Here is a 26,251-nt window from a genome sequence, read left to right as displayed (position 1 = left end):
AATTGAGTGGCTTTCTACTCAGACTAAAGCTCAAAAATAGGTCAGAAACTTATGTATGTTGGTATATATGTCAAATTTTCATTTGAAGACTTTTTTTTAAAGATTTTATTTGTCAGAGAGAGCAAGAGAGAAAGAGAGAGATACAGAGCACAGTGGGGGGGAGGGGCGGCAGGCAGAGGGAGAAGCAGACTCCCGGCTGAGCAGGGACCCTGATGCGGGACTCAATCCCAGGACCCTGGGATCATGACCTGAGCTGAAGGCAGATGCTTAACCGACTGAGCCACCCAGGCGCCCCTCGAAAACTTTTTTTAATAACCACACTTAGCAAAGTTCTCTCCAAATTAAATAATAGCCATTGCTATGTAATTGTTGTATATTTGCTTCACTCTAGAGTTTTAAAAGTGAGTCACAGTCTCACCACTCACTCTGCTGTAAAGACATACTACAGGTTTTCTTTTGATCCCATGTTTATCAACTACATGCTATATCCTGTAAAAAAGTCAAGGATACAACACAATAATAGCAAAACCGCTAAAAACTCATTATGGGTTTTTATATGAGACAGTCAACACATTCTGGAAGAAAATACACTGAACTTCTGACTTATATATTATAATGACTTTAGGAAACACTGAATTTTAGAGACTTTAGAGTTTTTTTCTTATATAATGTAAATCTTATATGGGTAGAGGGCTAGTGAATATACATACAAGAATCCAAAGTAAAAATCATGTCTGTTTTGTAAAAAGCTCAAGAAATAAAAATATATAGAATGGAAATTAGTTACAAGATCACTTAAAAACAACAGTAGATAGAATTTCTGCATCACTGCTGAAGGAATTTGTTTACATCAAATTTATCTGGTCGATCTGATCCACTGAATCAGCAAGAAACGAGGCATTTCTAAAAACTATGCTGTGTGTGTGCGAGGGTATGTGTGTAAGCACATAGCTATTATGCTTTAAATTATGGATAACGCTGCAGATTGTCATCATTATTTAATCATGGGATAATTCTGTGTGACTTTAAGGAATTCTGTTAGTAATGGATAAATACACATTTTAACAATGATATTTTAAATTGAACACAATTCTAAAAGTTATTTCCAAGTAAAGATAATACTTATAAAGCGTATTTATATGCATTTTAGACATTAGAGTCAATTGCTCCACATATATTATTTCAAAGTCAAATTTTATTACTATAAATGATTGTGATCTCTTCTAGTACTACTTTTCACAGTTTGACCTGAAGAGCCCATGTGCTTGTGTATATACACAGTGAGAAGCCCCAGGGGGAGCAACTTGAACTCCCTCAAACAAGGTGGTCCAGGGGCCTGGAGTGCTCCTGGATCCACTGATATTCCTATAGCAGGTAGCAGCTTTGGAGAGAAGCCTGTTTCAGCCTAGTGTCTGGTGTGAAGATTATGACCTTCTAACTCCCAATGTGATCCTTGCCACAGTGATGCATTATTATTTCCATAACCTCTATTCTGATCTTACTTCTGGTGAACTGAGAAACTTCTGCTAGTTTTGCATATTTTACTGATGATTTTCAGTGTGCTCTGACTTTGTCTGCCCTTCTACTGTAACACAGTGCTTCAACCACAAGATACGAAGCCTCATAAGAATTAATTCATTTCAATTCACTAGGCTGTATATGAAATCTGTCTCTAGCATGCATCATCATAAAAATGGATGACAACTTACAAGGTTTATTATCATTAAAAACATACATCAGTGCCTCTGCTAATATTTTACTACATAAAACACACAAAAAAATGAAATCAGGGCTGAGATAGTTAAGAAATGTATAGAAAATGAACTCAGATTATCAAAATCATAAGCTTTCTGAAAAAGCTGGTCGGAAAGGCTGATTCTGTGACTAGAATGAAAGTAAACAGGGGAGCGGAGAGGAGAGGAAATAGATAGAAAGGTTAACATAGGGCAGAAGACCAGAGAAATGGAATTCCATAGCTAAAAAATAGATGGGAATGGTAATAAGTCAAATAGCTAAAATGGCCTGAAATTATAGGACTGAATTTGCAAGAAAGGTAGAATAGGAAATGGACTCTTTCCCCAATTTATATTTCCATATAAATATTGTGTGTTTGTACATGTCCATTGTAAGATTTGTTGGGTGGAAAGTTTGAAATTAATCTGTGTATTTTAATCACACAGTTACTAGACCCTAGTACCTTATAAGATCATCATCAGTTTCAGCTAGGTGCTCACTGAGTTCCTTAGCCTAAAATGAGTAGGATCTGGAAGGTTATCAATTTTAATATTTGGTAGATTAGTACTTGTGATCATTATTGATACCACTAAGAAACCAGTCTATAAATGAGATAATCTATATAAAGAATGTAGCACTCTCAGGGCGCCTGGGTGGCTCAGTTGGTTAAGCGACTGCCTTCGGCTCAGGTCATGACCCTGGAGTCCCGGGATCGAGTCCCGCATCGGGCTCCCTGCTCGGCAGGGAGTCTGCTTTGCCCTCTGACCCTATCCCCTCTCATGTGTTCTCTCTCATTCTCTCTCTCTCAAAATAAATAAATAAAATCTTTAAAAAAAAAAAGAATGTAGCACTCTAAATGGAGCATAGTAAAAATCTAATACATATTAGTTATTATTATCATTATTCTTTTTATTGGTAGATTCCAAAAATCTTCAACACATGAATATTTTCTTTTAAGAAATATATATTCTACTGGGACTCCATCAAGATAAAAAGCTTTTGCACAGCAAAAGAAACAGTCAACAAAATCAAAAGACAACCAACAGAAGATATTTGCAAATGACATATCAGATAAAGGGCTAGTATCCAAAATCTATAAAGAACTTATCAAGCTTAACACCCAAAGAACAAGTAATCCAATCAAGAAATGGGCAGAAGACATGAACAGACATTTCTGCAAAGAAGACATCCAAATAGCCAAGAGACACATGAGAAAGTGCTCAACATCAATTGGCATCAGGGAAATACAAATCAAAACCTCAATGAGATACCACCTCACACCAGTCAGAATGGCTAAAATGAACAAGTCAGGAAACGACAGATGTTGGCAAGGATGCGGAGAAAGGGGAACCCTCCTACACTGCTGGTGGGAATGCAAGCTGGTGCAGCACTCTGGAAAACAGTATGGAGGTTCCTCAAAAAGTTGAAAATAGAGTTACCTACGACCCAGCAATTGCACTACTGGGTATTTACCCCAAAGATACAAATGTAGTGATCCGAAGGGGCACCTGTACCCCAATGTTTATAGCAGCAGTGTCTATAATAGCCAAACTATGGAAAGAGTCTCAATGTCCATCAACAGATGAATGGATAAAGAAGATGTGGTGTGTGTATACACGCACACACACACACACACACGTGCACAAACACACACAGGCACACACACAGTGGAATATTATGCAGCCATCAAAAAAATGAAATCTTGCCACTTGCAATGACGTGGATGGAACTAGAGGGTGTTATGCTAAGCGAAATAAGTCAATCAGAGAAAGACAAGTATCATATGATCTCACGGATATGAGGAATTTGAGAAACAAGACAGAAGATCATAGGGGAAGGGAGGGAAAAATGAAACAAGACGAAACCAGAGAGGGAGACAAACCGTAAGAGACTCTTAATCTCAGGAAACAAACTGAGGGTTGCTGAAGAGGAGTGGGGTGAGAGGGATGGGGTAGCTGGGTGATGGACATTGGGGAGGGTATGTACTATGGTGAGCACTGTGAATTGTGTAAGACTGATGAATCACAGACCTGTACCCTGAAACAAATAATACATTATATGTTAATAAAAAATAATAACATAAAAAAAGAAATATATCTTTATAGTCATAGGTATGGAATTTCTTTAACTGAAGAAACTGGAACACAGAATTTCTTCAACTAATTATACAGGGATAGAAGAAAAGGGGAAAGGAATATGGGAATATTAAATGAGTAAAGAGATGGTGAAAAAAAAGAAATTAGAATTGAAATGGTATTTTAAAAATACCACACAAAATAGGGATACTCTCAAAGTGGGAATAGAAATACTGATTCAGAAGGGTCTGTACTGGGTAGGTACAGAACAGAGTCATCAGTGAAATACAGAAGTATTAGTAAGACATAAGTACCAAGGTCTGGCTAAAAGAAGTTTTTGGATTGGGTACCACAGGACCATGAAAAAGTTGATAATGCATTGTTTTAAGGACCCTCCACAACTTTTAGTAGTAAAGCTCCCTTGATCAGACCCAAGACAACTTGCTTCTTTCTGAGGTCTAGACTAGAGGTCAGTTCAACAGGATCCTATGTTTGTAGAAAAGAGAGCAAGGCCTTTTTATCCTGATACTGAAATTGTTTTGGTTTTTTTTTAAAGATTTTATTTATTTATTTGACAGAGAGAGACACAGAGAGAGAGGGAACACAAGCAGGGGGAGTGGGAAAAGGAGAAGCAGGCTTCCCACGGAGCAGGGAGCCCGATGCGGGACTCGATCCCAGGACCCTGGGATCACGACCTGAGCCGAATGCAGATGCTTAACAACTGAGCCACCCAGGCACCCTGAAATTGTTGTTTTAATCTACATTTATTCACTTATCCTGCACAACTGTCTTCATGCAAAAATCCTGACAGCTCTTCCTTCCAGCTAGCTTCATTTATCTTATTTTAGTTTTCTTATTCCAAGGTAAATCGTTCTCACCTTCATTGGACTGGGCTACAGGTTCACTCTTTCTCCAAGGTACAATGGTGAATACTTGACTCTTGGCTATTAATGTTTTGTACTTACTGAGGATTGAACCCAAGACATCCCTGTTAAAGAGATCTTTCATGATTGCTGTTCTCTTTTAGTAAGACATAATTACAGCCCTAATGGATTTCAAGATATGGAGATGAAACTTCATTTACTAGGTAGGTATCAGATGACACTGGGACTAATTTCATTATATGTCATTATATTCCATTATAATGTCACATGTATCTACTAGAAGCTTTTGTAATGGTGAAGACATTAACAGTAGGAAAGTAAAAAGAATTATTTTTAAAAAGAGATATAAAGTAAGAAAGTCTAATAATGTCTTAGAATGTAATGTAGTACCAGTAGTTGAGTGGCAAGACTTCTAAAAGTAGTCTGATAATGGAAGAAACAAGTATTTCCAGACACTGGATGAGACTTGAAAATAGCATTCAATCAGAATCTAATCTTGAGCCAGATGAAAACTGGACAACCACTCCACAAGAGTCTCAAGCTTGCCTTTTTTGAGAAATTGCTCTCCTCTGCTGAGACAGAGATGTATAACCATAGCAAGGTATTTTATCAAATATATAGACTTAGAATTTCAGAATTGAAAAGGAGCCTGAAGATGATGGAGTTCAGTTCTTACACTTTATAGATACGGTGAAAAAGGCTATCGGGATGAAGGGCGTTGGCCAAAGTAATTCAGGTAACTGGGACACACCTGGGTATCAAAACTAATTCTCCTATGTTAATATTTAGTAAACATGACTTACTGTAAAGAAAAAGAATTCTATTTCTTAAACACTTCCAAGGCATTTTATCTATGAAATATCCTAAAGCTAAGATAAAGGAATTAAGCAAGAATGGATAAGTAACCAGTGGTACTTAAGGACATCCACTTAAGAAGGAAATTCATTTCTCTTAATGGGAGGTGAATGCATGGGATATGAGGTTATCCATTCCAAACTATTTAGCTTGCTTTTCTAATAATAGCTTGTTGTTCCTGCTTGGATACATGGCTAAGTAGTAAAGTAACTATGTGGAATAATGCATGATAATAACCTATTAGATTGTAGGTCCTTAGAAGACTGTTGGTCTCTCCTAATCTTTCCCTCTAGAGATAGCCTTCTATACTTCATGAGCTCATCTTGTCCTGGTTGTTTCCTGCTTCAATAAAAAACAGGTTAACCATCGATCCTGGGGGAACCAATGTATTGTTATAAATAAACTACATCCCATTAATTGGAAAAGTCCTTCAGAAAGACAGTCGTAGAGTGGATTTCAATTCACTGCACTTTCCTAGGAAAGTAAAGGATAAAGCATACCCATTATCTACTATTCCAACCACAGTTTTGGATAATGGATCCTTTCCTTATGGAAGTGCTGACAAAGCATGCCTGGAACCATTGGGAAGTCTTATGAAAAACAAAACAATAACATGTTTAATGATAAAAACATATTTCACAAAATTTGTAAGCAAGTAGTCAACTGTATCATACCCTCCCGCCCTCTCAGAGTGTTCTGAACATAATAAGTTAAAGTCCACCTTCCTAACTTTCTCCCTGTCTTAAACAAACAAAAATGAATCAAGGAGATCATAGTACACACAAATAATTTTGCAATAATGTATGTACATAGATAATGTAATTGCGTCTGAAGCTGGCTTGATCTTCACCTTACGGTTCTTTGTTCTAAATTAACAATATTAAGTTAATGGGACAGACGAGGTTTTGCTGAGATTACATCATGGCTCCCAAGGTGACCAAGAATGGGAGATTCTTTGGGGATTCATTTCTAAAGTCAGAAAAATTTTCATGTAGTCAAAATTACTTGGAAAATCCCTTAGGAGAGTAGAGAGTGCAGTCTCTTAATAGATTCAACACAGCCAGTTTCCTTCACATTGGAACAGATTGCTGTCAGTTTTGTCAGCTGGGCCACATTGTTAAAAAAAAGAGTTATTTCTACACAGTTGGACTGTGTAGTTATATAAAAAAGGTTATTTCTGTACATTTGAAATGCTGCAGCAGATGAGCTGGACTCAAGCACAGGAGGCAAAGAGTTGAGGGAACTGGGGTCTTGTGCTCGCTTTGGTTTTAATGAAACTAATACACAGCTCCTTTATTGTTGATTTTTTGTTTTTGTTTTTGTTTTTGGTACCACCTGTATTAAAATGCAGGTCTTAAAGTCACTTGACAGTACTCAGTAAAAAGATGATCCTCCAATTTAACCAGAAAATGTGTACCTGGAATTTCTATGTTACAGTTTCTTCCAAACAAAATTCAAGTCACCAGATTTCCCCTAGAGAATTCACTGTTCCTTGAAATCACAATCTCAGAATATCAGGATTCTCCAGTTACAGATACACTGATATAAAATAATTTCTGCTCAAAAAGCACTAACACCTTGAGCTGTCACAGCAAATGTGTATCTGCTTAGCAAATATCAGTGAAATAGGGGCATTGCTAATACAGATGCAACCTGCACAGAGGTTTTCCTGGAGGCTGCTGAAAGCTGGCTTAGCATACAAGCTTCCGGGCTAAATAAACCAGCACTACCAAAAAAAAAAAAAAAAAATCTTCAAAAAAGAATTCCTCTTGAAGCTGTCACTGCAGTGAGTTAGCCTCTTTGGATTTTGTATTCACTGCTATGGGACTAGCAATTACTAGCTTCCATTTGTCCTGTGGCAAGGAAGAGAAAATGCATTTATCCATCTTGCAAGAAGGCGACTTTCACAAATGATGGCCTGTTCTGTTCCCAAAAGAGATCAAATGGAAGGCAGGCAGGCAGGCTCACCAATGTGCTTTTATAATCACTCTGTGCGTGGAGGATGTTACGGCACGACTAATGTCAGAGCACCTTCCTGCTTCCATCTTTTATGAATGCAAAAAAAAAAAAAAAAATCTATAGTAAAGCTTAGGATTTATACAATTCTCCTCTCAGAGTTATGAACCGGCTCCAGAATCATACTTCTAAGGAAGTAAAATTAAAGGACAAAACCCAGCAATCCTAAGTAAATACAGTACTTTTCTTTTTAAATGGCAGTGAGTTTTTAAATTATTGATTGGTTCTTGAACTTTCTGCTGAACATTAATATACAGAAAAGTGCACAAATCAGAAGGTACAGCTTCAGGAATTCAAAAAAGCTAATATACCCTTGTAAACAACACCCAGGTCAAGAGGCAAAACCCTCCATTTGGGTCCCATTCCTGAGGCATTAAGTTTTAAATCTTTATGTTATGGATATGCTATATGCAAACATTTATTTGTCTTTCTGGAGTTCTCTTTTAGCTAAAACCAGGCACATTTAACTAGTTGTCCACTAGCTTCATGGGTTCATGGGTTGGACTATTTTAAATATCACATCTGGTTACTAGGAAATATTTTTTCCCCTTTCTCTCAAGGAAAGTCCTTCAACTTTTTTTTTTTTTAATGTATCTCTGTTTTTAATATATATTCATTTTCAAAAGGATACTCTAAATTTTCTTCTGCATTCTCCCAATTATTGTCTGTTCTCCCCACTGAGGGCTGAATGTACCTGCAAAAGTCTAGGAGCCACACAAAAAGTATTAGATAAAATAAATAATGGAATGAAAAGGGACTTTAAGATTTTTATTCAAAGATGCTGTTTTACTATTTTTAACTTTTAAAAAGATATTTATTTATTTGAGAGAAAGGGATAGCAAGAGAGAGCATGAGCAGGGATCGGGGGGAAGGGGGAGAGGGAGAGGGAAAAGCAGACTCTCCACTGAGCACAGATCCTGATGCAGGGCTGGAGCCTAGGACCCTGGGATCATGACCTAAGCCCAAGGCAGACACTTAACCGACTGAGCCACCCAGGCGTCTCAAAGTTACTGTTTTAAATTCAACTTGAAACATAAAGCTAAAATTGTTTCTCATATAAAATGCTCTATTATGAATTTTTGAAAAATTTTGAGAGTATTTTTTTATGTATATAAAAGGTTAACCTTTCACTCCCTTTGGAATTCTCAACTCTTTTGTGCAACACATTCTCCCCCTTTTATTTAACTTAAACCTCTAACTGCTCATGAATGATAAACAAAAAGAGGCAACAAAACTTTATTTTGAAAATAGGAAGTTTATATTCTGCAAAAGCAGTAATTTAACTGCAGTATACGCCTTTGAAGCTCAATGTAAAATCAGTGGCTACATTTTCCACCAACTGTCTTCATCAACTTAAAATACTATTGTGTGGGCGCCTGGGTGGCTCAGTTGGTTGGGCGACTGCCTTCAGCTCAGGTCATGATCCCGGAGTCCCGGGATCGAGTCCCACATCGGGCTCCCTGCTCGGCAGGGAGTCTGCTTCTCCCTCTAACCCTACCCCCTCTTGCGCTCTCTCTCTCACTCTCTCTCTCTCTCTAATAAATTAAAAAAAAAAAAATACTATTGTGTATTGTGCGTGGTTCTTCAATGAAAAAATCTGAAGTATCTAATTTACATATAATTATGCAGGCAGGTAGTCCGTGGTATTAATTAGGGAATATATTTAGAACATTATAGCTCATATATTTGATTTAGCATTAATTTTCAGTCATTCAATATGTTTATGTTGTGATGTGAATAAAGTAACCTTTATAAAGTACTTGAGTTAAGAGGTGGTATGTAAGTGCTAAGTATCACCTCTACATTAATGAAAAAACACTGAAACCCCTTGGTGACCCAAATTATCTCCCAAAATTCCCTCAGTCCTTAAGCAAGTCTTTTTACTGTAAGATAAAGGGTTAGGGTAGAAGGGACTCTGGTTACTGACCAGATTTTACTCTCCTTTCAGTTATTTCTAGGTGATATATTACACTTAAGTTGGGGAAACAAGAATAAGAAAGACTTGCCCAAAAAATGGGGCTAGGCAAGTGTGGAGAGGAGAAATATTCCTACAGTAAGAAAAACTCTTGAAAGTTTTCAAAGATAGAGAAAATAAGAATTAATAGATAATGAAAAGAAATGGAGAGCAGGAGGAAGGGTTTCCAAATTGGATGAAGAGGAGAGTAATGTTTCTGTTGGCATAAAGAGGGAGATTCATAGTGTCTCTTCCAGGCCCCGGGTAGGCTGGATTATATTTTTCTAACAGAATATTTTGTAAATATCACTAAATATTATAATTGAATCATTTTCATCAAATGTTTTTTTGATCATGTATTTATTTAGGGTTATCTTACATTTTACAAGTAAGACAGTCAATTAACATACAAGGAAATTAATAGTAAATGGGAAATGGAAGGTGCAAATCTTAGCATACCTCTTTAAGAAATTCTATCATTTGCCAGAATTTCTAGAACACAGTAAACAAATATAAATGTGCTAAGGCAATGAAGGGGAGCAGTGAGGGACAGGGTGAGGGGTAGGAAACCAGCTGGAATATGTATGAAACATGTGAAAAATGCCTTGAAAAGTGTCAGGGCCCTGAACTAGATGACACTGAAACTTAATTGCATCTTCTAATTTTTATGTGAGCCGATGCGCAAGTAACCTTATTCCTCCTCTTAATTTCTTTTGGCTAAATAATGGAATGTTATCTGCTATTAATTTAAAGGGAATTAATTAGTTGGGACTATGTAGCCATGACCAACTTCAAAAGAGGAGTTAATAATTATAAGTGATTACAAAAGCATGAGTTACAAAGGAATAAATGAAGGTAAAGTATAAGGTTTTCTTGAAAAACAACTAGAAAATAAATTCGAGATACAACAAACTAAATGGTATTAGGGAATGTTCTTTTTTCCTAAAAAAGACATCACTTAAACTAAATATTATATTGTTCAATGTTAAATTGCTTTAAAAAACACATTTCAGGGATAAAAAACATTCTGAATATATCCTTTAAAAAAGAAATAATACTGCAGTGCTTTATAGGTCTTCTCATAACCAAATGAATGAAAATGTAATTCCTGATACTTAATGGCCATATTTGGGTATTAAAATAAACAGGTGCCCCATGGAATGAATGAGATGAATAAGGATCATTAGTCTTCCATACTAAGGATGATTAACAAAGTTGAAATGCAGGAAGCTAGGGAATCAGGGAACTCACATTTGTTTGAAGAGATTGGCAAGACCAAAAAAATATTGCAAATAATAGGCTTCTTTTGGATCATTTGAGAGGTACTGAATAGACCTAAAATCATTCCCATGACTCACATCAAACTGCTTGTGTATAATGAAGGGTAGACAAGAACATGAAGAACATCCGATTACAATTCTTCTGAAAGCAGTGGGATTATCAAGCAACCTGATTTAGAAATATCCCTCCTTGATAAGGGAAGGCTATTACTTCATACATCAGGATGAAAAGGTCTAAATGAGATGAGGTAAGCGACTCCATCTTTATACATATTTATTCTGTTGTGCATGATTGAGTTCATTCCTCCTGGTTCCTAGTGGTTCAAAGGACTGTTTAGAAACACTGACTCCATTATTTGTTTTACATAGTCAGGACATGAACTTTGGCTTATATACAAACTAGAAATCCAATGCAAATTAAACTTTTTTGGTTTTTAATAGCATAGGACTAGTAGCTCTATCACCTTAGGCAAATCACTTAACCTTTCTGAGCATCAATCCCCATTTCTGTAAAATGGAGGGGTTGGGCTGGATGAGCCCTCCCGGCACACTGTTCTTACCTCATCCTCCTGAAGACTCAAGTCTCTGGGGTTAAAAACAAGCACTTTAAAAACACCTTAGTACACAACACATAAGGTCTCTGGTTTTTACTCCTTTCTTCTCAGAAGAAAAGAAAGTTATGGTTTTCTTTTCAACAATGCCTTCTCAGCCATATTTCCATCTCTTCTCTTTATCTGCAAAGGTCTAATAGGCTACAGAATTTTGTGCAGGTGGAATGTTACCTGCTTGCCAATCATTTCTCTCTCAGAATTGCTCTCATGGTCTCTGCCTTTCTCTCACTTTCTAGTCCCTGTCGCTCCATACATTCCACTTAACAATAAAAATGTAAAAAATGGGGGGGGGATATAACTTATTTTTGCTCACCCTTCAAATAGGTTCATCTGAATTAAGTGTAAAGAAGGAACATTTGCAGACCTATATAGAGCAAGGGGGATATCCAAGAAAGTCATCTATTCATTGTAAATGGCTTCTACTATTGCAACTCTTTGAAATCCAAACACCAAATTTTATGAAAAAGTTAAGAATAAACTCTCCTTCAAATTTCTAAGTGAAATCAAGAAAGCGCTAGAATACCAGGCAGTAATTAAATGCAATTTTCCTCTTTCAAAGCTCCCCCTTTCTTAAGAGAATTGAGATTTAATTATACTTATTTTGGTAAGTGCAAATTATTCTGCTCATGTCCCAAGCCCCAGGAGATTGCCCTGACACACATGTAGTACAGGGGGGAAAAAATGCAGAAGTCACTTCAGTTCTTACTAGGACAATCTGAGCTGCTGTTTTTTTTTTTTTTTTTAAGATTTTTGTTTATTTATGTGACAGAGAGAGACACAGCGAGAGAGAGAACACAAGCAAGGGGAATAGGAGAGGGAGAAGCAGGCTTCCCGCAGAGCGGGGAGCCCGATGCGGGGCTCGATCCCAGGACCCTGGGATCAGGACCTGAGCCGAAGGCAGACGCTTAACAACTGAGCCACCCAGGAGCCACCTGAGCCTCTGTTTTTAAACTTTAGTTTGCATCAAAACCAACTGGGCAGCTCATTAAAATTCCAGAATTCTGGGCTCACTGGTACTGGTAACATTGTCTCTGGGGAAAAATATGCTTGTGTGTGTACATATGAATTTATTATAGTTTTTGTTAATATAAATGATGTGTAGCACACAATTAATAAATAATAAAATATATAATATTCTTTTTTTTTTAAAGATTTTATTTATTTATTTGACAGAGAGAGACACAGCAAGAGAGGGAACACAAGCAGGGGGAGTAGGAGAGGGAGAAGCAGGCTTCCCGCCAAGCAGGGAGCCTGATGCGGGGCTCGATCCCAGGACTCTGGGATCATGACCTGAGCCGAAGGCAGACGCTTCATGACTGAGCCACCCAGGCGCCCCTAAAATATATAATATTCTTTACTGTAAATTCCATATTACCGGTTGAATGACACAGAATTCTTTCCTCATTTTTTTCTGAACTTTTCCATAGCCAATGTATGGTTTTAACTGATGAGTGAGTAATTCAGACAAGAATGTTTGCTGATGTTCTTGTTTGTTGAAACAACAAAGATAAATGTTGGAACTGCATTTGCTTGTCAGTGATGTGGGTCAAATCTTTGCTGTGCTGGTTAATGGCTTTTAATATTGGAAAAATACTTCCTCAAATTGTAAGACTATTCACAATAATCTGCATCACCAACACCTTTTCCATAACTTTCTCTCTCTCTTTTTAAAAAGATTTATTTATTTTAGAGAGAGAGAGAGCAAGCATAAATGGGAGGGGCAGAGGGAGAGGGAGAGAGAATCTCAAGCAGACTCCATGCTGAGTGCAGAGCCCATCCTGGGGCTTGATCTCACGACCCTGGGATCACAACTTGAGCTGAAACCAAGAGTCAGATACTTAACGGACTGCGCCACCCAGGCACCCCCTCCATCATTTTCTTAAATCTATAAACAACCAACAAAATAATTTCTCAAGCTCTGATCTGCAGCATTTGTCAATTTCCATAATGCAACTATTCCCACCATGGTTGATTTCAAGCTATCGATGTGACAGCACTGAACACTGGGCTGGGAAGAGATGAGCAGTTATTTTTTTACAGTATTTCCACTATATGGATACAAGAGAAATAATAACTTAAATATCCTCAAGAGCAGTGATAGTAAAATGTAGTAAAATAATTAGGAGATGATAATTTTTGAGTATCTATTGCCTTCATTTTTAGTGATGGTTACAAAAAACATCTGAAAATTAACAACTGGGTCTTGTGAGTCAATACAAGCCAGCTCCCATACACCAGGACCTCACCTCTGCTTTTTGTGTGTCTGATTCAGTATCTGGTTGGAATCAGGAATTTTCACTTTAAAAAGCACCCCAAGGAGATTCTGGTGCAGGTACTCCTTAGATTAGATTCTGAGAAATCCTGACTTCTCAGGATTTAGTAGAGTATGTACTTTAGAGGTAATTCTATTAAGACCTTCCAGCTAATTCCAATCCTATTAATGAAATAATAAGAGGCATTCCTTTGTTTAAGTAAACAATGGGCAAAATTTTTCAAGTGTGAAAACATCTAGTGGAGGTAAGGATATGAGGCTCACTCATTCACTTGGATTGTAAATTGGAAAAACTCTTTTGTCGGGTAATTTGGTGGAATCTTAAGGCTTAAACACTACACGACCCAAAAATCCCATTTCTAGAAATCTACCCTGCAGTAGCAATACATCGTTACTTAAAACACTGCTTACATTAAAGTTCACCGCAGCATCGCTTGTGATAGCAAAAAAACTCAGAACTTAAATGTCTTTAATAGGGAACAGGATATATACATTATAGTGTATCTGCACAACAGAATACTAGGCAGCCATTATAAATAATGGAAGAGCTTTACATGGTCTGCCTTAGAAATATGCCCAGGGTACATTGTTAAATTAAAAACAACAGCAGATGCAGATCTGTGAAGAGAGTGGTCTGATTTTTGTCCAAAAAAGAAAAAGTGCATATATACACATCTGTGGTTTCTGTGTTTATGCAGAACTGTTAGTTAGGATAAGCATGTGAAAAGTAGGCAGATATAAATGACAGTTACCTGGAGGTGGGAGTCCAGGGAGAAAGGGAGGTAGAAATGAAGTGGGTATCACAGATTTTTCTTTTCCTTTGTAATCTCTATACCTTTTCTTCAATAGCTTCACTGAGGTGTAATTCACATAACACGCAATTTACCCCTTTAAAGTGTATAAGTCACAGGTTTTTAGCACATTCATAGAGATGTGCAACAGTCACCTTATATAGGTTTTTTTTAATAGTAAGGCATTGTGATTTTTTTTACTTTTCTTTTTAATGTTTTTCTGTATTTTCCAAAAGATGAAAAATAAAGTTTGGGAGAGATTATTTTAATGGGAAAATATTCAGATATATCCAGAGTCCTCCAATCCTTGTTATTATTTTAACTGAGAACTCCAGTGTTAGGGAATAGGTTTTTTTGTTCTAATAGAACTTTTTGCAATTCTGAAATCTGAAAAGCTCTGGAAGCCTAAGGTTTTTTTAAATAATGTTTGGCAGCAAAATTTGGTCTGAATGGATGTGATGCTATATATGATTTTTATTTATCCCTTGTAGTGTGACTATTTGAACATTTTGTTATAGGAATACAAGCATATATGATTAGGGATGCTGCCCCAGACTCCCAAAGGTGATATAATATAATACATGATTTATATGTTTGAGGACCTTTCTATCAGATTTAAAGTTCTTACTTCCAAACTACATTTGGCCCAAAGCATTGAGTAAAAAATGTGCCCTTATATCAAGGAATAATAAAGAAATAAAAAGTGCTATGAATTGTGTAAGACTGATGAATCACAGACCTGTACCCCCCAAACAAATAATACATTACATGTTAATATATATAAAAAGAGAGATAAGTAAAAAGAAAGAAAGAAAGAAAGAAAGAAAAAGAAAGAAAGAGAAAAAGAAATTTAAAAAAATGGAAGTTGGGAAGGAAGAAAGGAGACTTGCTGAGTGGCATGGGTATCACAGCCTTGAGAGAAAAGAGGGAAATTGAGGCAAAATGTACTCTTCCTGGAACCACCTTTCTGTATGTGCTGAGGCTATGCTTGCTTAAGCAGGGCTGCTATCCTTGGTGTTGAGAACTTGGACACGTTATGTGCACCCTGGAATGAAAGACCATGGTGAGAACTAACCTCCTATGTATTTTTTAAAGATTTAATTTATTTGAGAGAGAGAGCGTGCGTAAGAGAGCATGAGCGGGGTGGAGGGGCAGAGGGAGAGGGAGAAGCAGACTCCCTGCTGAGGAGGGAACCTGACCTGGGGCTTGATGTCAGGACCCTGGGACCATGACAGGAGTCAAAAGGCAGACGCTTAACCGACTGAGCCACCCAGACGCCCTTAACCTCCTATATTCTGGAAGGGGATTAGGCTTGTTGGACTATGTGCACATCAGGGTCCTATTCAGGGAAGGCCAGGCTGAGTGCTAGGAAGGTGCCATCTAGTCTTCTTGTCAGTGTAGAGGCTCATGGCTTTCAGGCAGCTCCCTGGGGGTGGGGAAGAAGTAACACATTCCACTCTTGCAATTTTAAGGAGGTTCTCAAATACGGAAAGTAATCCAGAATGCTAGAAAATACATGGATTTAAGCACCCCACCCAGAGTATCCCTCACTTTGCAGAGGAGTAAAAGAAGATGGTGTATCTTCCTGGAGAGCATGCAGGAGGAAGCCACTGGGAGGGGTTTAGAGAAAACAACAGAGGAAGTGGTGGGGCACGACCTTCCCCGCAGTTTCCCCCAGTTTCCCCGATATCCCTGCAATCAGGTATCAGGGAGTCAAGAGCACTCTCACGCTTCCACTAAAGTCAGAGTAGTCTGCTTTATACTGGAATGAAATAATTTTAAGAGCAGCTGCCCTGCCACTGATCTATGCTCCATCTTGTTCAAAAATGCATTAGCAAGGGATTTTTCCTGGGCTCACAATTTCAAAGCTTTTTGCAATAGCTTCCTGGCAGAGATGCGGCAGAAGTCACCGTGGAATTAGAATTCCTCGAGAGCCCTCTGTTTTCCCTTCTGCCTGCCATTGTTTCCATTCTCTCATGCTCTTCCTACTGTTCCTGCGGCGGTGGTGAGCCCGGAACCCCCATGGTGTGGATGTGGACGAGCGTGGGGTGTGCATGCTTGAACTCACACCCTATGTCTAGTAATACCCACTTTCCTGGAATGAAGCTGTGCAGAAGCCACGCCTAACAGATCACAGGATGGGATGACACAAAGAAGGCAAGGAGAAATCAAATCCGAAGGTCACCAAGTCCAGGCACTAGTGTTCTCAGGATTTTATTCAGAAAGTTCCTTGTAAGGACTTCAATTATGAGTCTGTTTATTCTAAATTTATGAACAACTATATGAAAAGGAGCCACCTAGATTCCACATCTAACTCATCAATTTAGAACAAGGGAGAATGATGCCTGTAAGAAATCAATCTCTTTCTCAACTGGGCGTGGTCTTGCCTGCCTCTCAATCCCCTCTAACCCCAAAGACTGTGTACTGACTCATGTGATTATAGCTATTGTTTTATTTTTATTTGCCACCACCGGATGGTGAGCTACATGAAGGCAGATTTTTGAGTTTGCCCATCTTAGCCTCCATGCAGTGCTCTGTTTGAATTAAAATGAGTTGAAATGGTAGCTTGACAAAGAACATACAGAAAACACAGAAAAGCAGATAGAAGAAGGCAACAACCCCAGTAACAGAAAAACTCCATATAGTCCTAAAATTTTGAGGGAAATCATTGTGCAGTAAAGTTCAGGATGATATCCCTGAATTATGAAGAAAAGGGGGACAGCGATAAGGAGGGAAACTAACATCTATTACCAATCAGTTATGTTGGACACAGCTATCGGCATTAAGCATCTACCCCCTATTTTAATTTCAAAAGACATGTAATATATTTGGGCAAGATTTCTGTCCAAAATGTTTTGAAGGTATAGTACTTGCAGAGTTAAAACCTTAGCTTTCTGGAAAACATGGCTATCAAAAATGATTTGTTCGCTAAGGGTACTACCTGTAATTTTACGATATGATTTTACTTATAATCCCCAAAATTTGGAGACTAAATTTCTGAGAGCTCACATAAAGGAGAGCTGAAAACAGAATCCCCAGGTTTCATTCATCTGACTTAGAATTAAGTATTAAACACCCCCTCAAAGGAAAATGAATCTCTTAGCTATACTAGCAAGGAACATGCTCAAATGTATGTTTATTTTGAGGGCTGGGCTGCAGGGGTGGAAGCGAGCCCGGATGTGTGTGTACGTGAGTGTGTGATGGGGGAAGAGACAATACCTGCTCCTTTTCCTATAAGCAACAAGAGCTGAAGGACAGGAAGTAGTTTACAGCCTGGAAATTCTGCCAACCCAAAGAGAGTCAGAACTTAGTACTTGGGCAGAGGTCCTTACACCCATTTTAAGGATATCTGTTCCAACTTCAGTTAGTGAGTAAACGGGTTTTCCAATTTGAGAAATGAGTTAATGTTGAAGACCTGGAAACTAATACCAGTAACTCTGCAAAGGAGAGGCCAGGGTTCTTAAGATTCCCGTGGGCCAAAATGCCCAAAAGAAATGTGGCAAATTTCTGCAATAATCTCAGGAGAATTTTCTCTTTGGAACAAGACTTGATTGAAAAAACTTGGGTGGAAAAAAAAAAAAAAGAGGACCAGGAGGAATGTCTAGTTCCCATTATTCTAATTCCCTCGAGGGCAGGGACAGTCTTGTAGTTTATCTTCTTAAAAATGAACTATGAATAACAAAAACTGTTGTGGAGAACAAGAAACAGCACAACTAGGAAACTTCTAGTCTCAACGTAACAGCTATGAACAGTTCTGTGTCTACATACAACAAGAAATTTCAATACCTTTGAAAAGTAACCAATACACTCTTTATATTATGGGCAACTATGACCAAAAGGTTGCATTTAGGACAATTTATATCACCTTGAAGCCTTTTATAGGGACTATAATGATACCAGTTAACCTTTACTGAGCACTTAGCAGGTACCTTTATATGATCCATTATGATCCCACTTTATAGGTGAGGAGGAGGGCAGAGAGGTCTAGAAATTTTGTGAGGGTTAACAGAACTAGCAAGTACCTTTGCCAGGCTATCAGGTCTTAAGAGTCTCATCACCTAACCCCTGTACAAGATTACTGTTTAAACGGGATATTCTTTTTTTTTTTTTTTTTTTTTAATATTTTTAAGAAACCGCTACACCCAACGTGGAGCTTGAACTCACAAGCCCAAGATCAACAGCTGCACGCTCCACCAACCGAGCCAGTCAGGCTCCCTGGGACAATCATTTCTAATTATATTACTTTATTTTTTCCATGGAATTAATTTATAAAAAGCTAGGAAGTGTACATTTAAAAAAGGATTCATTCTGGCTTTCCAGAGCCTCAGTCCTGGGTCACCCTGGCCTGCTAAAGTCCCGATCTTTTCTTCATTAGGCTAGTAGCTTTCCCACGCCCTCAAACTTAGGACTGAAGCTTAGGTTACTGCTTGGCTGATAAGCACTCTGAGTGCTTTGCAGAATAAAGTCCTAACAAAGCTCTCTATGGTCTGACCCCACCCTTCACCAGTGTTCTCATTTCTTGCCACTTCTCTCTTTGCATTTTCACACTCCAGTAGTACCAAATTACCAAAAGTTCCTTGTGGACATGAGGCTTTTCACTTCCCTGTGTCTATGCACACGCTTTTACCTTTGTCTGGAACGTGTCTTCCCCCTGCCCCTGCCTACCTGGGGGCTCCTGATCACCATTCAAACCCTTGGTCTGTTTCCATCGGCTAAGAAGCCTTTCCCAGATGCGTCCCCTTGCTTCCCAGCAAACTTGCATGCTCTGCCTCTCTGCAGCTCCCGGAGCTGGTATACATTTCTAGTATTGTCTATAAATGCAGATTTTGTGCTTGTCTCTCCTGCTAACATATACTAAACTCCTGTGGGCGGGAAGGTTGGGATACCCAGCCCCGGCAAGGGTCTGACACTGTGACTGATATGGCATTTAATAAAGATGGCTGCTTCTAAATGATGCTTGCACAGCTTCACGTTCTGCGCAGTTTCTAAAACAAAGACCAAACCAAAACAAGTATTTCATGTAATCCCACAGAACTCACTCTAAAATCACACTCAATTTTTTTCCTACTAATAGAGATCACGGTCCGAGACACCCATCTGACTTCTGATACTTTATCACATTCCAACAAACTTTAAAAGATTTTTCTTTCACTGTTGGTGTTTTATTAAAGAAAAGTCCTAGGTTTCTCATATAAGGATAAATACTCCCTGTAAGGATAAATGCACCCTTAAGCCAAATATTTTCCTACTTTTCAGTAGTGCAGTAATGTCCTTGTACTCTGAGTCTGCTTCTGATGTTTAATTTCTATACTTAAAAAATACCATCAACAGTTTTAATATTTAGTTCAAATCTGGACCGACACTAATATGATTATATATGTGTGTTTATATATGTAATAAAAAAACATATAATACAAATATAATATATATGATATATAATAAAAGCATACATAATTTGTAATCAAAGATATGATGATATAATTATTTTTCATTTCTAGGTACATCTAGAGATAAGTGTGCCATCACAATATAGAATCTTTATACAGTATAAATCACTCCCTAAAGAAAATCAGGCATGTAGAGATTTTTACTGATGCTTTTTGTCAGGAGGGTATGATTGGGAATGTAGCATACTAACTGGTAGGTACTGAAAGACTTAACATAGTACTTCCACTTGTGAAATTGAAAAACATCAAGATAATGTTATAACATTTTAAAGGAAAAAAAAATCACACAATTCTGACTTGTCAATGCTTATTGACTATTTTTTTTCCTTGTTCTTTATAATACTTGGAAACATGGAAGCATACATACAGTTTTATGATTTGTTATTAGATGGTCTATATAAATTTTTATGATTTGCTATTATATCATTTATTTAACTAGTCCCCTATTAAGGGACCTTTGTTAAATTTCCAATTTTTCATATTAATAGTTAATAGGGCATAAACAACCATGGGTAGGTAGCTCATTTAAAAACAACAACTCTTTCTTTAGGATAAAAGCCTTGAGCAAGATTTTAATGTTCTATATAAAATGCATATGATATCACAAAGTTGCTTTTCAAAACCCTGCACTAATTTAAAAAGCTCCCCAAACTGTGCCAGATTAGTTCAAACCCTGGCAGTCCTGGTTTTCTAATTCAAACTCCACTCACCCCCGATTTAATAAATGTAAAGTGCTCTCTAGTTTTAGTGAGATTTGATATCTTCCCATGCGTTTATTTATCTTCTAAGTCACGTATAGCTTAAGGCACAGGATCTTATCTAATACTACTGAAAAAATTACATGGGTGAAATTTTTTGCTTACATTTTTATTATATTACAATAAGGCCCATGAATTATAGTACCAGTAATCCTTCTAACTCATACCTCATATATGCCTTCTTTTAGAAAAATGGTTCTCAAAAAAGTGAAAAATGAAAAATTACTATAAAAGTGCCATATCAGTCTCCTAAAGAATAACTGTATACTTATATATTAAATCTCAGAACTTTTAAATTATCCTTAGATTAAACATAAAATACAAAACAAAATTAATTCCTCACCAGTAATAAATTAAATTATGACAGTAATATATTTTAAAACTAGTCTGTATCATCCATCTTTCCTAGGGTATCACTGTGGTATCTGGTAGGACATACTACAAAGCCAGGAGGAATCTGGCTGAAAAGTGAAGTCCAGGGCTCTATAGAAGGACAGAGAGTGGGGGTGGGGGAGTGTGCAGGTATGGCCAGCTACTTTAGTTGTGGTGGTCAGGGAAAGCCTTCCATGCCTTCTTGGGAAATTACAGTCTTATCAATGCTTTGGAAGTCAGCAGTGTTGGAATCTGCCTGTTCCGCTCACACCAACATGGTAAATTTTTAGAGCAGATCATTTCCGTCTTTGTTCCTCAAACAAAAAAATTTATTCCATTCTTTTCAACAAAACCCTGTCTCAACACTACAGTGAATAACTTAAGATTTTAGGTTCTGTTCCAAAAATGGAAAGCTATTTGTATACTATAACTCAAAGCATATTTTTAATATAAAAACAATTTGGTATTTATTTGGATGTTAGGTTCATGGGCTGGTCCATAGGAGCTTGTTTAATTGATAATATATCTGATTGTAGTGCTAATGACAATTTTTCAATCATACAAAATTATCCTTTCTAATGTCTTTTTCCAGAGAAAGACTATATTTACTGTCCCAGTCCTGAATACTGAGATCTATGGACCTATCACCACGTGAGTCACTCTCAGCAAAGGCCCCAGAGGATACTTCATAGACAGAGATGGACATGTACTTCAAGACTCAGTTGTCAGAGAGGAAACTAATGTGTCTGGAGAGGAAAATGTATGAAGTTAGTTAGCAGAAATATAATGTTAAATTAGAGAACTCGGGGCAATATGTATAAGTCAGCAAGACATAGTGGAAAAGCTGATAAGCCAAGGAGAAGATTGCTTAATATTTACACTCCCGTGAACACTAAAGTGTGAACCTGGAAGGCAGTTGGAGTTCGACTAAATGCAGCACAAGGAACAAGTACCAGTCTCGGTTGCCTTGGGAACGGGGGCCCCTTCCTCATGTTAATGATTCTATAATAAGAAAAGGAGGATTTAAATGGAGTACATAGTACAAACTTCCAGTTATAAAATAAAGTCATGGGGATTAATGTACAGCATAGGGAATATAGTCAATAATATTGTAATAACTTTGTATGCTGACAGATGGTAACTGGACTTACCATGGGGATTATTTCATAATGTATAAAAATACTGAATCACTATGATACACACCTGAAACGAATAGGGTATTATATGTCAATTATACTTCAATAAAGAAAAAATGAAGTGCATCGTAATCATGGGTAGACCAATGAGTTGTCTAGGGGGATGTTTAGCAGGTGTCAAAGGAGTAGGTGGGCTCTGTGCCTCAGTGCAGTGGACGATGGATGAGTTCACGAGGTGGCAAGTATAGATCACAGAGTAAGCACCGACATGAACTCGAGTGTTGGAGAACTTTTCTGGTACTGCAAAACATGTTGACTCTTCCAGTCATGGTTTGCCTATAGTAATGGAAATAAATTGCTAAATCCCTATTCTTCTGACAATACTCCTTGGAAGGAATCCCCTAATAGGAGAGGGTAGATAAGACAATACACTGGAAAGCAAAAGAACCCTGAAGTCAGCATAAGAGAAAGCAGCACAGTAGGACGTATAAAAGATTATAGTTTTCAAAATAAAAGTCATTTCTGGGGCTCCTGGGTGGCTCAGTCATTAAGCGTCTGCCTTCGGCTCAGGTCGTGATCCCAGGGTCCTGGGATCGAGCCCCGCATCGGGCTCCTTGCTTGGCAGGAAGCCTGCTTCTCCCTCTCCCACTCCCCCTGCTTGTGTTCCTCTCTCGCTGTCTCTCTCTCTGTCAAAAACTAAATAAAATCTTAAAAAAAAAAAGTCATTTCTTCAACAGTCAACAAAACCAAAAGACAACCAACAGAACGGTAGAAGATGTTTTCAAATGACATACAGATAAAGGGCTAGTATCCAAAATCTATAAAGAATTTATCAAACTCAACACCCAAAGAACAAGTAATCCAATCAAGAAATGGGCAGAAGACATGAACAGACATTCCTGCAAAGAAGACATCCAAATGGCCAACAGACACATGAAAAAGTGCTCAACATCACTTGGCATCAGGGAAATACAAATCAAAACCTCAGTGAGACCCGCCTCACACCAGTCAGAATGGCTAAAATGAACAAGTCAGGAAACAACAGATGTTGGCGAGGATGAGGAGAAAGGGGAACCCTCTTACCCTGTTGGTGGGAATGCAAGCTGGTGTAGCCATTCCGGAAAACAGTATGGAGGTTCCTCAAAAAGTTGAAAATAGAGCTACCCTACGACCCAGCAATTGCACTACCAGGTATTTACCCCAAAGATACAAAAGTAGGGATCCGAAGGGGTACGTGCACCCCGATGTTTATAGCAGCAATGTCCACAATAGCCAAACTATGGAAAGAGCCAAGATGTCCATCAACAGATGCATGGATAAAGAAGATGTGGTGTGTATGTACACACACACACACACACACACACACACACACACACACTGGAATATTATGCAGTCATCAAAAATGAAATCTTGCCATTTGCAACAATGTGGATGGAACTAGAGGGTATTATGCTAAGGGAAATAAGCCAATCAGAGAAAGACAAGTATCATGAGGAATTTGAGAAATAAGACAGAAGATCATAGGGGAAGGGAGGGAAAAATGAAACAAGACGAAACCAGAGAGGGAGACAAACCGTAAGAGACTCTTAATCTCAGGAAACAAACTGAGGGTTGCTGGAGTGGAGGGGGATGGGAGGGATGGGGTGGCTGGGTGATGAACACTGGGGAGGGTATGTGCTATGGTGAATGCTGTGAATTGTGTAAGACTGATGAATCACAGACCTGTACCCCTGAAACAAATAACATATTATATGTTAATAAAAAAAAAAATTTTTTTTAAGTTATTTCTTCAATAGTCCCAAATTAAAGGAAACAAAAGTAGTTGTTTCCCAGTGGGCAGAAAGTGTGACCAATAGTTAGTGTGTACATTTTACATTTTTATATATATTTTATATATTTATAGTACTTAAAGTTGTGCTTAGTTCCAACATTTCAAAACTTACCTCTGAAAGCACTAATATCCCCATAGTGTACTTGTAGTACAAAGTATTTACTTCCAGTCTCTCCTCCGACTCTGAATCCAACACCTAAAGATTTACAAAGAAGACAGATTAATATTTTAGAAATCAAAGTCTAAAATGGAGCTAATCTCAGGTTGCTGATCTCTGAAATCCAAAGGGAAATAACATATAACATATGAAATTATGTTATATTAAAAATAAAATGAACTTGGCATTCACTGAACATTTCTAATATAATCTATCATTCCTTTTCAAAGCTCTGATAGGATTCTATTCATACTTCCCATTTCAGAACCAGAGTAATCACATACACTTTAAGAGGAAAATTCACTCATTCTGAAAGAAATAGAAAACAAAATTCTGCCCTTGTTGATTTTATATATAACAGACATACATAAACCCATTCTTTCATTTTGTTTTGAATATATTCATGTTCATTTTTATTTTCTGATTGAATCTCGAAAACAGACTTCTTAGGAGCATCTCAGGGGAAAGGCTTTTATTCCCATATGAAAACAGGTTATCTGCAAAAATGTTATTGAGAAAATCAGTTATCAGTGAGATTACAAAGTCCAGTGTGTCAATAGGTTCTTGGAATCTGAAGGGTTCCTAATAGTCGTACTATTAATAGAGTCTGCTAGGAAGCTTTAAAAAAAATCTACAGAGAAAATATTTATAGGCGGAGATAGTTTTTTTTCCTATCTGCTCAATGAATGGATCTTAAAAATGCCAACAAATCTACAACCGCCTTCCCCCAGCCGCCATTAGCTGCCACACTTGTTTGGTAGCAGCTGCCTGGTAAACTATTGAGAGGATTGAGAAGCTCATCTGAAGCAAAATTAGAGCTGGCGAAGGCAGGGGGGCAAGGGAAGAGCATGTGTATCACGAGACACCGTCCCTGAACCATGGCAGACCTACCTGTTAGAGAATGGCACATTCCCCTTGATATTAAGAAACATGGTAATAGGGGCGCCTGGGTGGCTCAGTTGGTTAAGCGACTGCCTTCGGCTCAGGTCATGATCCTGGAGTCCGGGGATCGAGTCCCGCATCGGGCTCCCTGCTTGGCAGGGAGTCTGCTTCTCCCTCTGACCTTCCCCCCTCTCATGTGCTCTCTCTCTCACTCTCTCAAATAAATGAATAAATAAAATCTTTAAAAAAAAAAAAAAAAGAAACATGGTAATAAAGGAGAGCCTGGTAATTCATTCACACATTGGAAGTTATGAACAGTTTAGAGTGAAGTCAGGAAGCCAGCTGAGGTTTGGCATTACATTCAATACCCAGGTTCCAAGACTATTAAAAAAAATACCTGTTTGCTGAAACAGCAATTTATTTAATTCCTAGCTCTCTTGGCTCATGAAACGCTCCTGCCATCAAGAGCCAATGTCCCATAGGCCAAAGGTGGCTTGAGGTATACTTGGATATTTTCTAATTCTGTCTAAACTGTTGTGTGGGCAAGTTACTTACCAAAGAGAGGCAGAGAAAGAGTAACTACCTAAGTGAAACCTTTTCAGGGCAAAGCAAGTAATACAGGTAATTTTTATTGTGAAATTGCAAAATGGAACACTGCCGACAACTGTGGGAAGGACATACGATAAAAAGTACTCTGGAGTCAGAAATTAAACAGCTTTAGAGAAGACTGTGCAAGAGGCCTCAGGTATACCTTTGGGGAGGCGGGTAGGGGGAGCATTTCTTGCCCAGGCATAGAGAATATTGGCTTTATCTGTACAGGTTCCTTCATCACAAAACCTGAAGGAAAAAAAAAAAAGTAGCCGTAAATGAAGATTCAAGTAGCAAAACACATAAATCATTCACCACGGGGAGGAGAGGATAGGGGAAGGTATTTGAAAACAAAGTAAAATACATAGAATATCATGATTGCAGTCACACCAGCTTTAAGATCCTAACAAAGGCTAGAGCAAAGAGGGCGCCTGGGGGGCTCAGTCCCTTCGGCTCAGGTCATGATCCCAGGGCCCTGGGATTGAGTGCCTGCATCGGGTTCCCAGCTCCGCGGGAAGCCTGCTTCTCCCTCCCCCACTCCCCCTGCTTGTGTTCCTGCTCTCACTATCTCTGTCAAATAAATAAAATCTTAAAAAAAAAAAAGAAAA

General features: G+C 38.1%; 1 protein-coding gene across 12 annotated transcripts in view; it reads right to left on the bottom strand.

Annotated features, from left to right (window-relative positions):
* Positions 1–26,251, bottom strand: part of PAM (peptidylglycine alpha-amidating monooxygenase) — a 283,495-nt gene that overhangs the window by 70,059 nt on the left and 187,185 nt on the right. For all 12 annotated transcript variants that reach the window (XM_035014984.1, XM_035014985.1, XM_035014986.1 and 9 more), the window contains exons 6-7: positions 25,807–25,892; positions 24,129–24,212 (exon numbers count right to left, since the gene is read on the bottom strand). In XM_035014984.1, coding sequence (XP_034870875.1) covers positions 24,129–24,212; positions 25,807–25,892 — 170 coding nt within the window. The remainder of the gene's footprint in view (positions 1–24,128; positions 24,213–25,806; positions 25,893–26,251) is intronic.

This window comes from Mirounga leonina, unplaced genomic scaffold (assembly GCF_011800145.1).
Source record: "Mirounga leonina isolate KUSES-001 unplaced genomic scaffold, KU_Mleo_1.0 Mir_168, whole genome shotgun sequence".
In the NCBI taxonomy this organism is placed as follows: Eukaryota; Metazoa; Chordata; class Mammalia; order Carnivora; family Phocidae; genus Mirounga; species Mirounga leonina.
The sequence above is the reverse complement of the archived record's forward strand: the minus strand, read 5'-3'. Positions and strand labels throughout refer to the sequence as shown.